This window comes from Galeopterus variegatus, unplaced genomic scaffold (genome assembly GCF_000696425.1).
Source record: "Galeopterus variegatus unplaced genomic scaffold, G_variegatus-3.0.2 Scaffold1202, whole genome shotgun sequence".
Classification (NCBI taxonomy): Eukaryota; Metazoa; Chordata; class Mammalia; order Dermoptera; family Cynocephalidae; genus Galeopterus; species Galeopterus variegatus.
This window is the reverse complement of record NW_007727313.1, coordinates 212,658-228,116: the sequence shown is the minus strand read 5'-3', so window position 1 is coordinate 228,116 and position 15,459 is coordinate 212,658. Positions and strand designations below refer to the sequence as shown.

The window sequence follows — 15,459 nt, the reverse complement described above, 5'->3', positions numbered from 1 at the left end:
TGTGAGCTCTCAAATATTTGCTGATGGAAAAAACTAGAATATTTTGATAACAATAACATGTGAGGCCCCTTGTTGGGTCTTTTCCATACTGGGATGAAAGAGTTAACAAGCCTTTTCCCTTGCTGCTTGAGAATCTGACCTTTGGTTTAACTATCTAACTCTGTTACCCTGGAAACCAGGTAAGATCATAGGCATCAACTATATTGCTAGGCAACACTGCTTACAGTAAAAATGACCCGTGATTGGTAAATTGCATCTGGACTGGGAAGAACTATAAATGAGCTGTAAATATCTGATAGGAATGCCACACTTTGGGCATCCCTGAATGCAGTCGCTTGTGGGGAACTCTAGAAACCATGTCAAAGAATTGTTACAAGAGACATTGGCTGCTTAGGGCACTAGGCTTCCTCTAAGCCAGGGCAGCTCCCATACCTCCCTGATGTAGATCTTGTGCTTTGTACCTAGAACCATGTCATGAGGGGAGACAAGGGTCCCCAGATGGGTATGTGAGCTGTCACTTGCATGAACTGCTACAGAGCCACCGCTGAGAGGAATTCTTGGTGTTGCCTTGCTGGCAAGCTGGCAAGAAATACAGCCTGTGGTACTCTTGTGAGTCCAAACATTTAGTTGAATTTCAGAAGACCCCTGGTGGGCACTACTCACACTTTATTCCATCTGATGCTCACAACAACTTGGTGAGACAAGAATTACCCTTCCCCTGTTACAGAGGAGGAAAGTAAGGCTCAAAATTGCTAAATACAATCAGTAAGCTTTATGGTGACGGTTAAAATGTCTTACAAATTTCAAATAAATGTATTCAAGTCCAAAAAAAAATGTTAAATAATCTGCACAAGTTCACAGTATCAAAGGTGGTGAGTGATGCCCCAGTTCTTCCTGGTTCTAAAATGAAACTTTTCGCTTCGAATAGTCCCTCCCCTGGCAATGCAGAACAGCAGTGGACAAGACTGGGCAGGTGCGATAGTGGCAAACTGTGTGGGGTGTCATGTGTCATGCTAAGGGGTGGGGACTTGGTCCTACAGAGAGGTGGGAAGCATTAAAGAACTTTAAGTGGGGAAGTGACAGATCATATTTGAATTTTTACCAAGAAGAGAAAGAGGGTAACAAGTTACCTGTTTAGAGTAGGAGTTAGGGATAAATAGGCTCCTAGACCTTCTCTATCACAAGATTATCTGTCTCCTGACATTTTGCATGGGGTGCCAATAAACAGACGCTCAATATAGTGCAAAGAACAGCAATGTCAAAATCCCATATGTTAGCAAGGAAAATGAAACTGCACCAAGATTTACAGAGATCTGGGAGACTAGATGTACGTTAACACAAAATATAGTATTTCAAACTTGACTATATATCATAGTGAATAAAAGCGATAATATATCCTATAACCATCTACATAAGACATTGGGACCAAGAAAGTGCCTAACTCACAAGTCACTGCAGAGATAAAAAAGGGTTTTTACAGCAGAAAAATATTTTTTGATGTTTTGAAAAAAACATAAAACCTTTAAGAACAAAAGATGTATTTTAATCATAGCTCTACCGAAAGTATATATATCTAAAACCCTGAAAAGTATACTTTGATATGATCTACTTCCCAAGAGAACTTTCAAAATGAAATAGATATCATTTTTTCCAAGGTAGTTTTTAGGTAAAAATCTGCTGGAACTCAGAAAAAGAGTGAAACGATTTCTTGAATTTTCTCTCAGCTTAAGATTCTATGATGAACAGCCACATGTGTTTATAAGAAATTAAAATTTGCTAGTTATTTTTAATGCATCTTGAGCATAAACTCTTGGGAAAAAATAACTTTAAATAAACAACTTTACTTTTTATTTTTTTAAATAAACAATTTTAATACAGGCTATAGAATGATGATGTTTTATTTAATACTTTAACACATACCACATACACAAGAAAATGAAATGCCCCTTAACTTTAAAATCAACTATTAATCAATGATAATGAAAATGGTAAAAACACAGAGCTTTTACAGACTGGATTATAGCCAAGTGGACATTAAGAATCTTAAGAACAACATCAAATATCTAAAGCTCCAAATATGGCTGCTGGAATTTAGATAAATTTGGGTGAAATTCTCCAACTAGTAGGCCACAAATCCTATAAAACTAGCTTTGTATTTTAATATTATGTACATAATATGATCAGATCCATAAAAGTTTAATTTTATTCCGGAAGTTTGTACAATGTTACCAATAGTCCAGTTTGTGCCTACACTCTTTTTTAATCTCTTTGTTCTCTTTCACAGAAAAGTGACTGTATTCACAGGAGTAATTATTTTCAGAATACAATTATAGCTGGTCTGCCAAGTGGACCAATCAAGTGGTTGGATATTCTGACATCTCATATTTCCATAAAGCCCATCCTGCTGGTTTTCTTCTAGAGTTTCAATGACCTCATGAGCTCTGGGCTGACACCTTGCTCTGCTGGTACAGATGGAACAGGGAAGACTAGTCCAGAGACCTCAGAAGAGCACTCTGACTCAAATGGTCTTAAAATCTAAAGGCTTGGGTATGAAAGTCTGTTTGGTCAACTGATGTCATTCAAGCCTGACATGAATTTATTTCTAGACGACATAACAAATTCCAAACACAATGGCCATTTGGCTGTTTCTGAGACTATTCACAAAGCAGTATATTTTATTATTGTTGTTTGATATTAGGGCCTGTTAGTCTCAACAAGAACATAATCAAAAATTGTATATACTCAGACAAATTTTATAGAAACACTCTGCTGGTTTGGTAAAAATGTAAATTGGAGAATTTTATTGTAAAGAAGCAAGGCATTATTTATTTTCAAATAACCAAAACAAACAGCTAAGAACATGTGGTCCTAAATTAAAAAAAAAAAAAAAAGGCTGTTGTAATTAGCAGATGCTGAGCCCTGGTGCTACTAAGTATTAAAAGCCATTAATGAGTCTTACTGGGTTAAATTGTCCTCTGTACCTTATTTCTGTAATATTTGCTTGACAAAATTAAATTTAAAAGAACATTAAAAAAAAGTGTTAGTCTTGCACCATCCAAATAATCATCAGTCACAGAACTCCAAAGTACAACTTTATGAGGTTCACTGATCAGAGAATTTTCATGCTGATGGGACTTTACAAGTTTTCTAATCCATCTGCCTTATTTTATAGACAAGGAAACAGAGGCCTAGGAAATTAAAGTAAGTCATTCCCAGATAACAAGGCTAGCCGGTAAGTAGATCTTAACTCCTCTCCACTGCTCCTGTTAGAAGAACCCCCAGAATAGATAAATCAACATATTCCAAGGTACCTTCTTGGGAAACATGTTTACAATTAGTTGATTTTGGTTATAGCACATACAAACCCTTTTGAAATGCCTTTGGTCTTGTTTTCTATTTAATGGGCACAGAAGTTGTCCTTACTACTCACATAAAACAAGTAACTGAGGGAGAAATGAGAAGACCACTGGGTTTGACTATAATAGTCAACAAGAAATCCATGTGCAGATACTGGAGGAAACATATTTTTCCATAAAACAAAGAGTGAAATATAAGCAAAGCCTTGAGTCGTTTAATAAGGATTTCTCTGTGTTGCTTTAGAGGCACACACATGCCAGGCACACAGGTGTGATATGAAAAGGCTTTCAGGTAAGCCTTCCTTAAACGAGGCAAGGGCTAAGTCAAGTCCACTGTTATCTTCTCAGAGAGAAAAAAGGAGAAAGGTGAATCATTTCCCTAGCACATACAGAGTATGTGAATCAGAATCTTGAAGCACAAAGGTTTGAAACACCAAACTAAATACCTGTAATTTGCTAGTCTGCTAATAAGAACAATTTGGAAAATGGGGTAGAAAGAATCTATAAAACCAGTTAAAAAGAACGTGCTGAGCATTAACTATTATACACGTTACATCCTTTAAGTCTCCTGACAAGTTTGGAAAATAGGCCCCATTAGAAGTCTTTGTTAGAAGAAGCTGAGGTGGAACAAACAAGGTTCCCAGCTGCTGAGGGGTAAAGCTAGAGTTCCAACCCAGGTCCCATTTTCCCACTCTTGCTGCTATATTACACAGCCTGCTGATGGCCAGGGCAGGGAGAGTGAATGCTGCCCTTCAGTGCTAGCCTACAAACCTTTCTTGTTCTCAGTTCCATGACAGTAAAAAGGATTGGCACAAACCAGAAGACATAGTTCCTGAGTAGGAAAAATGGGGGCTGCAGGTAAAGATTTTTCATATCATCATCCTTTTCCAAAGAAGCACAGATATCAGCCAATTAATGCATGAACATATCCTTTACAGTAAGCACTGAATATAGCCTGTTCCTACTGTTATCTTTTAGGTCACCTCATCATTGTATAGGAATGAATGTTTCAGAAACTTCACCTGATAATTAAAACCAAAGCGTGAAATAGACTGAGAGAAGGAGACGCAGGCAAGGCCCCACCCCACAAAAGGCTCACCCAGCGGCAGCAAAGACCCCGCCGGAGCATCAGGCAGCTATGGGTCAGCAACATTCCCTGCCTCTGCTGCAGACACCAGTGAGGAAGGAGTGGGCCTTGACAGCCGTTCCACCACAGCAACTCCTGCCATAAGGACAGCTTGCTGCCAAAACAGCAGCAACCGCTATCTCATAGGTTACCTGGTGACCACTCATTGGCATAGACAAAAAGAGCGTCACCAGTGGAGCCCAGGGAAAGAGGAAAGAAAAAAGAGAAAAACCCATCCAGAATCACTATTCAAATCGAGGAGCATTAGTATACACGTGTCTATCCATCACAGTCAGGGTGAGCTAGCCAGACTGCCAATAATCCCGCCCAAGAACACCCACTATAACCTAAGAGTGACAAGACTCCAAGATGCTATCCACAAAGTCTGAAAGCTTGCCTGTGTCCTGACGAACCAAGATAGTGTCACCAACCTCAGCAAAGAAATAATAAGTGTCTTAGGGACTAGGTCACAGAAGCACTCTCATGCAACTCCAACACTGAATTCTGCCAAAATGCCTTCACAGAGACTATACTTCAGCATCTACCTGGATCTAATACTAAAACACCCCATTCAACCATGATTATAAAGCACACCTGCAAGAGGAACTCCCTCCCTGCTAACCCCACTCCAGAGTACTAGAAAAAGTAATTTCTCTACCAGATGACCATACTGAGAGAAGGAAAACATTCTCAGTTAAACTACAGTGTAAACTGGGATCCCCTGGACCTGTCAGGATAAAGTGGACCTGTCACTGAGTGTATACTTTGCAGCAACTTTAACCCATTAAGTAATGTGAGCAAAGATGTTCTTCTCTCCTCTGCAGATTTAAAGTCACCTCGTTTCTTACTCAAGATAATCCTTCTAAGGTGCTCTGTTTGTAACCTCTCACAAACACCAGGGTAACTTTCAGCTATTCCAACTACCTGGGACACAGCCAGAAATCAGGAAGCAAGCAAGAAAGATTGGTAGAAGATACAGTTCCTGTAATAACACAACAAAGTTTATTTAATTCAACCCAATAAAAATGTAGAGACCACACTATTCACCAGGCACTACACATGATGCTGGGGATGATGATGATGATGATGATAAGAATAACAATTACAGCAGTAGCCAACGCATACTGAACGCTCTCCATGTGCCAAACACTGTTGTAAACACATTCATTCGATCTTCCCAACAACCCTATGAGGTATGTCCTATTGTTATCCACATTTTCATAATAAGGAAATTAAGGCAAAGAGTGGTTTACCACTTGCCCAGAGTCACACAGCTAGTAAATGGGAGATGCAAATGCAGTTGGTCTGGTTTCTGAGTCTGTACTGCTAGGCACTACGCTATATTGCACTCTCAATAGAGTGGGGATAAAGGATACAGAGGACAATAGGATTACTCTACCCCTAGAGCCTACAGTTCAATTGTGAAGACAAGGAAATAAATAGAGGAGCACCTATACCAACCCAGGGTTCAGGGAAGGCTCCCAGTGGTAGATGCCCGGCCAGCTGAATTCTAAAGTAGGAGCTAATCAGGGAGTTATAGGGGTGAGGAGTGCATTCCAGGAAAGGGAGTAGCTTTTATAAGTCCCCAGCATCAAGGAAACCATGAAGAGACTGTGGGACTGCACACTGATCACAAAAACTGTGCAAAGAGTGCAAGTAAATAATGGTGTGCTTTGGGGGAGAAAGGAGGAGGTTAGTGGAAGAGGGTTGAAATGTGAGAGTGGAGAGATAAACAGAGGCAAACTCATAAAGGACCTCCTGTGGCATGCTGAGGACTTAGGGAGTTTGTCCTGAAAGAAGTGGGGGCCTGTAGCGGATTGAATTATATCCCCCCAAAACTCACTGAAGCTTGAATTGTGTCCCCCAAAGTTTTATGTATCAGAAACTTAGCCCCCACTGTGACTATTAAGAAGGTGGGAGATCTTATTACGGTAATTGAAAGGTGGAGCCTTGAAGAGGTGATTGGATTGTGGGACCATGCCATAGTGAATAGATCAAAAATGGTGGTCAGGGTATGGTTCTGAGGGCTTTAAAAGAAGACAGAAGAGAGTCTGTCTCTTTCTGCTCTCTCTGCTTCCACCATCTTGCAATATAAGGCCCCTGGGTTGCTGTAGCCACCACCACATGGACTTTGGACTTCCCAGACTCAGAAACTGTAAGCAATAAATTTTGTTTTTTCTTTATAAATTACCCAGTTCCAGGTATTCTGTTATAGCAACACAAAAGGGACTAATACAGAAAACTGGTACCAGAGAAGTGAGGTGTTGCTTACAATAGATACTGGAAAATGTGGAAACGGCTTTGGAACTGGGTGTTGAGGAGAGGTTGGGGGAGTTTGGTGGACTCAGGAGAAGATAAAGAGACAAGGGAACGTTTGGAATGTCTTAGAGACTGGTTAAGTGGTGGTGAGCAGAATGCCGATAGAAATACGAACTGTAAAGACCACTCTAAGGAGGTCTCAGACAGAAATAAGAAGTTTATTGGAAACTGGGGCAAGGATCAACTTTGCTATAAACTGGCAAGGAGTTTGGCTGCATTGTGTCCATGCACTAGGACTTTGCTGGAAGTTGGGACTTAAGAGGTGTGAACCAGAGTATTTGGTGGCAGAAATTTATAAGTAGCAAAGCGTTAAGGAAGTGGCTACTTGAAAGAAAAATCCAATGGTGCTAAGAAGATTAGTACAAAGGAAAGGGATTATTATGGGAAGGAGAAAAAGATCCTGAAGGCATTGCAGAAGCTTCTGGGGCCAACTCTTCCATTTCAGGCCCAAACACCTAGAGAGACAGAACGGTCTTGGGGAACAGGCTTAAGGAGCCCTCCACAGGCTCTCTGCCCAGGACCACCTCAGGAAGCAGCTTTCAGCACCAGCACCCCAGCTGCTTTCGCTATTCCTGTAGGCAAATTGGCCTCAGGTGTGGCTGGATGTGCAGCTTTGGAAAATACAAGCCGGAAGCCTTTACAGTGTCCACAAAGGGCTGCAGGCTCGCAGAATGCCAGAGCCGTGGAGGCTTAGGAGCCTCCACCTAGATTTCAAAGGATGTATGGAAAAGTCTGGGGCCCAGGAAGAAATCTGTCACAGGGGCAGAGTCATAGCAGACAACCTTCACTAGATCAGTGCTGAGCGGAAACGTGGGGACAGAGTTGCAGCAGAGAAACCCCATCAGTGCCATGTCTAGGGGAACTTTGAGAGCGGGACTGCCATGGAGACCCCAGACCTGTGGAGCTAAAAGTGGAATGCCAGCCTGGGAGAGCTGAAATGTGGCCTATGATCAGGAAAGCCATAGGAGCAGAGCTGCCCAAGGACTTGGGGACCCAACCCTCACACCAGAATGCAGAGGTCAAACCTGGCATGAAGGTACCTGATTCGCCAGCATTGAGATTTAATGCCTGCCCTCCTGGGTTTCAGACTTGTTTGGGACCTGTTACCCCTTTCTTTTGGCCTATTTCTCCATTTTGGAATGGGAATATGTACCCTGTGTCTGTCCCACCATTGTATCTTGGAAGTAGACAACTTATATTGATTTCACAGATGGGACTTTGAACTTCAGACTCTTGAGTTAAAACAAGTTAAGACTTTGGGAATGAAATGAACGTATTTGCAATGTGAAAAGGACATGAGTTTGGGGGGGCTGGGGCGGTATGTAGTGAATTATGTCCCCCAAAACTCGCTGAAGCTTGAACTGTGCCCCCCAAAGTTTTATGTATTAGAAACTTAGCCCCCACTGTGACTGTTAAGAGGGTGGGCGATTTTATGGTAATTGAAAGGTGGAGCCTTGAAGAGGTTATTAGATTGTGGGACCATGCCATAGTGAATAGATTAAAAATGGTGGCTAGGGGCATGGTTCTGAGGGCTTTAAAAGAAGAGAGAAGAGAGTCTGTCTCTTTCTGCTCTCTCTGCTTCCACCATCTTGCAATGTGAGGCCCCTGGGTTGCTGTCATCACCACCAGATGGACTTTGGACTTTCCAGACTGTAAGCAATAAATTTCATTTTTTCCTTATAAATTACCCAGTTCCAGGTATTCAGTTATAGCAACACAAAACAGACTAATACAGGGCCCATGGAAGGTTTTGAACAGGGGAACCAGCTGCACTTTAGAACTGCTCAGTAGTGTAGAAATGCATCAGCCGAGGACAAAACTAAAAGAATGCTTAGTGGATAAGAGCTGGCAACAAGTGTAATTAGGTGAGAAGACAGTGGCCTCAACTAAGGTGGTGGCACTGGGTTAGAAGAAAGTGAACTTATGTGAGAAACACTATGAAGAAAGTAACAAGAGTACCTGTTGACTGACTATTTATGGGGGGACAAGGAAGCACCCAAGGCAACACCACCAAGTCTGGCATTATTGAGACAAGGAACACTGGGAGAGAAGCAGGTTTCAGGTATGAAAGACTTATAATTCTCACTCACTTGACTCAGAAAATCCATGGAACAAAGGTTGTAAATTCTTTCTTTAAATATTGTTAATGATAATAAGGTTTTGATCTGTCTTTCAAGCCTATGAGTGATTGGAAGCTGAAAATTCAGGGTGAATGGTTTGTGCCCAAGAAAAAAGAAGGCTGACAGAAAGAAGAGAAGATGAAAAGAAATAATTAAAAGAACCAACTTTGGGATGCCATTAAACAGCAAAGAGCTCTTCCCCCTCAACAGGGTAATCACAGCACATCACAGAAGAACAGGTTACACGATTAACCTAATCATTGAGAAAAGGTTAATTTGTGCTCTGTGTGCTCTGTTTTAATAAGCAGGGGAAAGAGGAAATGGATTTCAGAAAGGCACTGATAGAAATAGTTCAAATAAAAAGTTTGCTGCAAAAGCCTCTGTTACATAGAAAATTCACTTAGCAGAGAAAACCTCATTCCCCACCATGATAGAAAAAACATGTGATAGATCCCAGGTCTCTTTTCAGAAGAGAGGTGCTTCAGTGACCAGGCACAGGTTCTTCCACCAAGATAAGCCTTCCTCCCTCAAAGCCAGCATTCCTACCACTCCCCATCATCTCCTTGAGAAGAGCTAACCACTCTGTGATTGCTGGTGAGTTTTGTGGTTGGCTTTGTTCAAAGTGACATTAAGCTGGCTCTCATTTCAAGGCCATATACTGCTCCCTTGGCAATTGCTTCAAAAATTCTGATAGAAAAATAAAAAAATTTAAAAAATAACATTACCAGGCACAGAATTAATCAGTGCTAAATACACTCCTTACCTGTCCTTTATTATGACTTCACCACAGGATTGGCAATAAAATGTGCAATATTCTTGGGCTTGTGAGCTTTGATTAAACACTGAAATCAGTTCTAAAGGAAAACAATAAAATAGCAAATTTTAGAGGTTTGGAACCACTATATTAACATATTTAAAGAGTTTAATAGCCACAATAAATTATCAATAAACACTGTTTATGATCTACCCAGAAGTACACATATAATTAGTATTACCTGATGACTCAATAAGAAGCAAATATTGTAAAGTGTTTCCCAAACCAAGAGATTTTACTAAGTGTTTCAGAACTAGGTATTGCCCTAGACTACCCATGTAATATACTGTCGAGTTATTTTCTCTCATTCTATCAATACCAACATTAAAGATGAGTGAAAATGAACTATTTCCTTCTCATCAAGCTAACCACACAGATCTTTGGCATCCTCAGCTTTCCTCTGCTATGTCTTATGGTACAATTTTTCATCCTTATGACTGCTGGTAAATAGCACTCTTAAATTTAATTAAGATAAGGTTTATGTCCACTCTAGCATATTACCAGTATGTACAAACAAAACAGATCTCAAAATAGTCCATTCCTGGGAATAGAATGGCTCCTGAGAAGGTTCCAATCTTCCAAGAGCAAAATTCAATTTCTGATGAAAGCTGTGGGAAAACTTTGAAAGCTGTGGGGAAAATGTATATTTCCTACACTGTGCGTAACAGCAGCATAAGGCAGCACATTTCCTTAGCTTCTGTTATTTCATTTGTGAAAAAAGGAAACTTTCATTTAAAACAATAAATAAAAACTAAAGTATTTGTCTATATCAATCTAATTAAATAAATGAGGTCATATCCATTAGAATCAAGCAATTTGAATTTGGTTCATGTAACTTCATATGTATTTTAAGTATTAAAAAACTGATGCTAGAAAGTGTAAGCCTTGTCAGTTGAAATTCTGCAATTTAATTTCTAGGAGTGCTCATGAATCCCTATAGCACTACGGTAAAGTAAAAAGTAATTCTTTAATTTTCAGCAGATAAGAGACCTGGGTAAGACACCTAAAATACTCTTTCCAGAACCAATAAACAAATTTTCAGTAAAACACTACCCTCTGCTGGCCACCCAGCAGGATACATCGGCTCAAGTTTAAAAGCCAGAACTTTCTGATCTAGAGGAATTCTGAGACAGCATTGCCTCTGGGGATGAATCCAATGACTACCATGGCCAGTTCCATTTCAGGGGTCACGATTTGACCTATCTTACACTCAAAGTACTGAACCAATAGGCTATATACTGTAGCTATCCTTAAAAGATTATTCTTAACAGTTGAAAAGTCAACTTTTTAAAAATCCTGAAACAACTGAATGCTAAAAATTTCAAAAGTCATTTCCTACAATATGGTTTGATTAAAGTTCATATCTGTATGCCTCTATCTGATATTCATTCATTCAACAATATTTATTCACCACCTATTATGTGGAAAGTATTAAAGCAATTAAGTGCCAAGGAAGCTATTTTGCATACTCTTTCATGCACTGTGGAACAGGCCTTTGAAAGTTTTCCCTTTTGGATATTTGAGTAAAATATGTTTTAATAGTGTAAAGAAACGGGAGACCTATGAACACAAACAATATGCAAACCAGCGCATAGCAGTCCATTTATTTTGTCCTACAGTTAAGATTAAACAATGTTTGCTAATTTAAAGTTTTAAAAATAATTCCCACTTTGCTATTTATATACTCACAGTTACAGAATATGAATGAGCGACAACTCAATACTGTGTCGCCTCTATTCCTCCATCCCTAAAATCACAGTCCCAGAAAACTAGAAAACAATCCACTATGGCTTTCATGTCTGCCTCTTTCCAGTCTCCGGCTCTGACACAAAATTCCTACTGTGGTCACTGTTGTTCTTCGCTGCCAAAGAAGAAGGTTATGGCATCACAAGATCCAGACCCCCACCCCACCCCGACCTCTTTCCTGATACTACTCTTCCTTTGCCCATTATTAGGTGCATTCAGGGAGTTTATTAGTCCATTTCCCATCTTGGTGACCCCATCCTTCTTTCCATGGTTATTCTAACAGTCATTCTTAGCCTTTATCCTAGGCCAGTTAAGCTCCATGACATCTCTTTTCCCTACCTCTTGTTCCTAAAACCAACTCTGTCCAATTCAAACTAGTTATTCACTAATACAGGACTTTAGCAAAAGTTACTCTCCGGCAAAAAAAGAAAACTCTAAAAAAAAAAACCTCCCTTTATCTTCTCCTTCCTTTCAAAAGCCAGGAACAGAGACTCAGGGGAATACTAGACATCTCCTAAATGGCTCTTCAGAACAATCCTGCTGATCCCACCTCCAGGCTCCACGCAGCTCAGATAAAAGGCTTACTTATTACAGATGATGGCAGCAATGAAGTCTCAGGCTACAGCTGAAAAAATTATAATCTTTCTTTGATAATAAGTATCAGATGAGTCTTTTACAGCCTCTGTTTCTTCTTTTTACAGCATTTTAATCCCCCAAAGCATATTATTTACATTGGAAGATATGCAATGAACCAATAATTTTACTCAGTAAATAATCTTGAAGTCTTACAATAAGAAAATTTTCTATTGTCTTACTGAATCAGTATACCAATTACAAAATATTACAAATATAACAGGCATAGCAACAATCAAAATCAAGGGCCGGTCCGGTGGCGCACTGCTACAGTGCGCCGCTTGGGAGCGCAGCGGCGCTCCCGCCGAGGGTTCGGATCCCACATACAGACCGGCCGCTCACTGGCTGAGCAAGGTGCGGGCGCAACACCGAGGGTTGCGATCCCGTTGCCGGTCCCGGTCTGGTACGGGCACGACACTGAGGGTTGCGATCCGTTGCCGGTCACGAAAAAAGACAAAAAGGAAAAAAAAAAAAAAAAACAATCAAAATCAAATGATGCAAATTCAATTTCAGTACCTTTATATGTACTGTTCTCTCTGGAACTGTCTCTACATGGGTGGGATCATTTCCATCATTCATTTCTCTGGCCAAATACCACCTACTCAGAATGGCCTTCCCTGACCACCCTTCACTCAACCCTAGTCATTTCCTGCCCCATTATTCTGCCTGACTTTACCCATAGCACTTTTCTTAGTATGCAATTATGTTAGTTGTTCATTATCTGCTCTCACTCTTTAGAATGTAAGCTTCTTGAGAGCAGAGACCCTTCCTAGCTTGTTCACTTCTGCATCTCCAGCACCTAGATCAATGCCTAGTACATAGTGTGAGCTGAAACACTTATTGAATGAATAAACTTCTATGTAAAATCAACCAGGTCTTGTACAATCACCATCTAATTTAATATTCACATCACATTTGTGAGCCAGGAAATTTTACAATTAAAGAAAACAAAGCAGGCACTTCAAGGCTGGAGCCAGTGAGCACACGAAGCAAGAACTGGCAAAAGCTGTAGACGTACCCTTTGTGTGAAGTTGCTTGGATGGGGCAGGGGAGAAGAGGGCCTTGGTGGCCCTCAGGTCAGCAAGACCACTAACAGGGTTCCTGTGGATCCACATAGGAGCAAGGGGACACAACTGAAAAAAGGAGCCACTTAGAGGCTGGTGCATCATCTCAAGGGACCAGCACACAGCCTGCCCCATGAGAAGTGTTTAGAGTGTGGGCGATGGGGGAGACAGGCCCACCGGGAGAACACTGGGACACAGCAAGGACAGTTGATCTGCCCATCACTCAGCACAGGCCCACTCTGTATAAACTGGTCAGGAATACAGATCGGCAGGGGGTGCAGTTTGCTGAAAAGACTCAGGTCCAGACCAGAGTTTCCACACAACCCAGGTGTACCAGACATCACCAGACCCAGAAGTACATACGAAGTCAACCATTAAAACCTGGGCTGCACAAAAAGCCTTCCCCAGGGAATAAGCAGCAAAGCAACAAATCACAGGGTTCAAGTGCTGGTTCTCACAGGAAGTTCCCCCATTTTAGAAGTGACCGAAGGACAACAAATTAGTTCTAGTGCGGAGTTTAAGTGGTAGGAAATGTGAATAATCCAACACAGAACTGAAAGAAAAAACAAAATACCCACAGACCAGAGACAAAGTTTGATATTAACTAGTAAAGGTCTCAGATCACCAAAGAACACCTATCAAACCTAGAAGGACTGGAAGCCACCTGGGCTACCAAGCCAGGGAATGGTGAGGGCCAGGGACCTCAGCCATGCCCCCTGACACCCACAACCAGCCCAGCAATAACCACTGTGGCACTGCAGGAAGCAACCCGGGCTCCTGAGCCAGGGCAGTGGGGACCGAGGGCTTTGGCTATAACCCCCTGACATCTGCATCCGGCCCAGCAATGACCTAGCCACGACTGGAAGCCCCCTAGTCTCCCTTGCAGGAATGAGGAGGGTGCCATGGGCCTCAACCTTGCCCCCGCTCCTTCCTCCTTCTCCCACCCTATTTCCTCCCCACTTCACCTCCTCCCCAACCCCCAATTGCTCCGCAGCATCTTAGAATGTAAAAGAATAATATTAATAAATAAACTTATAATTAAAGAAAGAAAACAAAGCAGAGGGTACATGGGAAATCTCTGTACCTTCCCCTCAATTTTGCTGTGAACTTAAAAATGCTCTAAACAATAAAGTCTATTTTTAAAAAAAGAAATGAAGCCTAAGAAAGGGTAAATGACATGTTCAATTGCACATAGCTAACAAGCTGCAGAGCTTATAAAGACCCTAGATCTTCTCGACCTCCAACTCTTTTCATGCTGCTGCTGAGTTGTTTCACTTGGGAAAAGTTCATCTTACTAAAGGAAAAATCGCCTTTGATTTATAACAAAAAAGTAAATGCCAAACGGAAGTACCAATACTACTCACTTGGGCTGAATTCCGCCTGGGCCTGCAACCGCAGGTGCAGTCCATCTCCAGGGACGTACTGCAGCCCACGGCAAGAAGAAGGTACAAGCCTGACCTCTGCTGGAAGCCAGATCTCTGTGCAGCCTTCAGGAGTTTTCATCTGGAGTGAGGACGAGGTTATGGAAATATACATGGGCATATCTCCTTCTTTTGGCTCTCTGATAATAAAAAATAAAAATCAAACAAATTATTTCTCATAATGAAAACCACATGATGAAAGAAATGAAAATGACCGAGGATCTCTCTGTTCCCCTGCAAAGGGGCTCTAAAGTCACTGCCCCAGAAAAACATAAGCAAGACCACCACACTCCCAAGTGGCACACTGTAGCAGTGCGCCACCGGGCCGGCCCCATCAGACTAATTTCTAACTAGTTCCTTTTCAAAGCAAAAGGATCTGCACTTAACTGGCAATACAAGATATCAAGAACCTGAGTTTGGGGCAGGAAAGACAGCCTCAAATCCTTGAATCAAAAGTCCAATGTGAAGAAATGTTTAAGAAACAATGATCTCTAAAGCAGAGATCAGCAAACTTTTTCTGTAAAAGGCCAAATAGTAAATATTTTAGGCTATATGGTCTCTGTTACATATTCTACTTTGAGTTTTCTTAAACAACCCTTAAAAAATGTAAAATCCTTGGGCCGGCCCAGTGGCGCACTGCTACAGTGCACCGATTGGGAAGCGTGGCGGCGCTCCCGCCGAGGGTTCGGATCCCACATACAGACCGGCCGCTCACTGGCTGAGCGAGGTGCGGGGGCAACAACGAGGGTTGCGATCCCGTTGCCAGTCCTGGTCCGGTACGGGTGCGACACTGAGGGTTGCGATCTGTTGCCGGTCACAAAAAAAAGAGACCAAAAGGAAAAAAAAAAAAAAAAAAAAAA

At 41.4% G+C, this 15,459-nt stretch overlaps 1 protein-coding gene across 1 annotated transcript in view; it reads right to left on the bottom strand.

Moving 5' to 3' along the window:
- The window catches only part of UBE3D (ubiquitin protein ligase E3D), a 105,198-nt gene that overhangs the window by 83,119 nt on the left and 6,620 nt on the right, over positions 1 to 15,459 (bottom strand). The window contains exon 3 of the mRNA XM_008575519.1: positions 9,685 to 9,775. Within this exon, the coding sequence (XP_008573741.1) occupies positions 9,685 to 9,775 (91 nt within the window). The remainder of the gene's footprint in view (positions 1 to 9,684; positions 9,776 to 15,459) is intronic.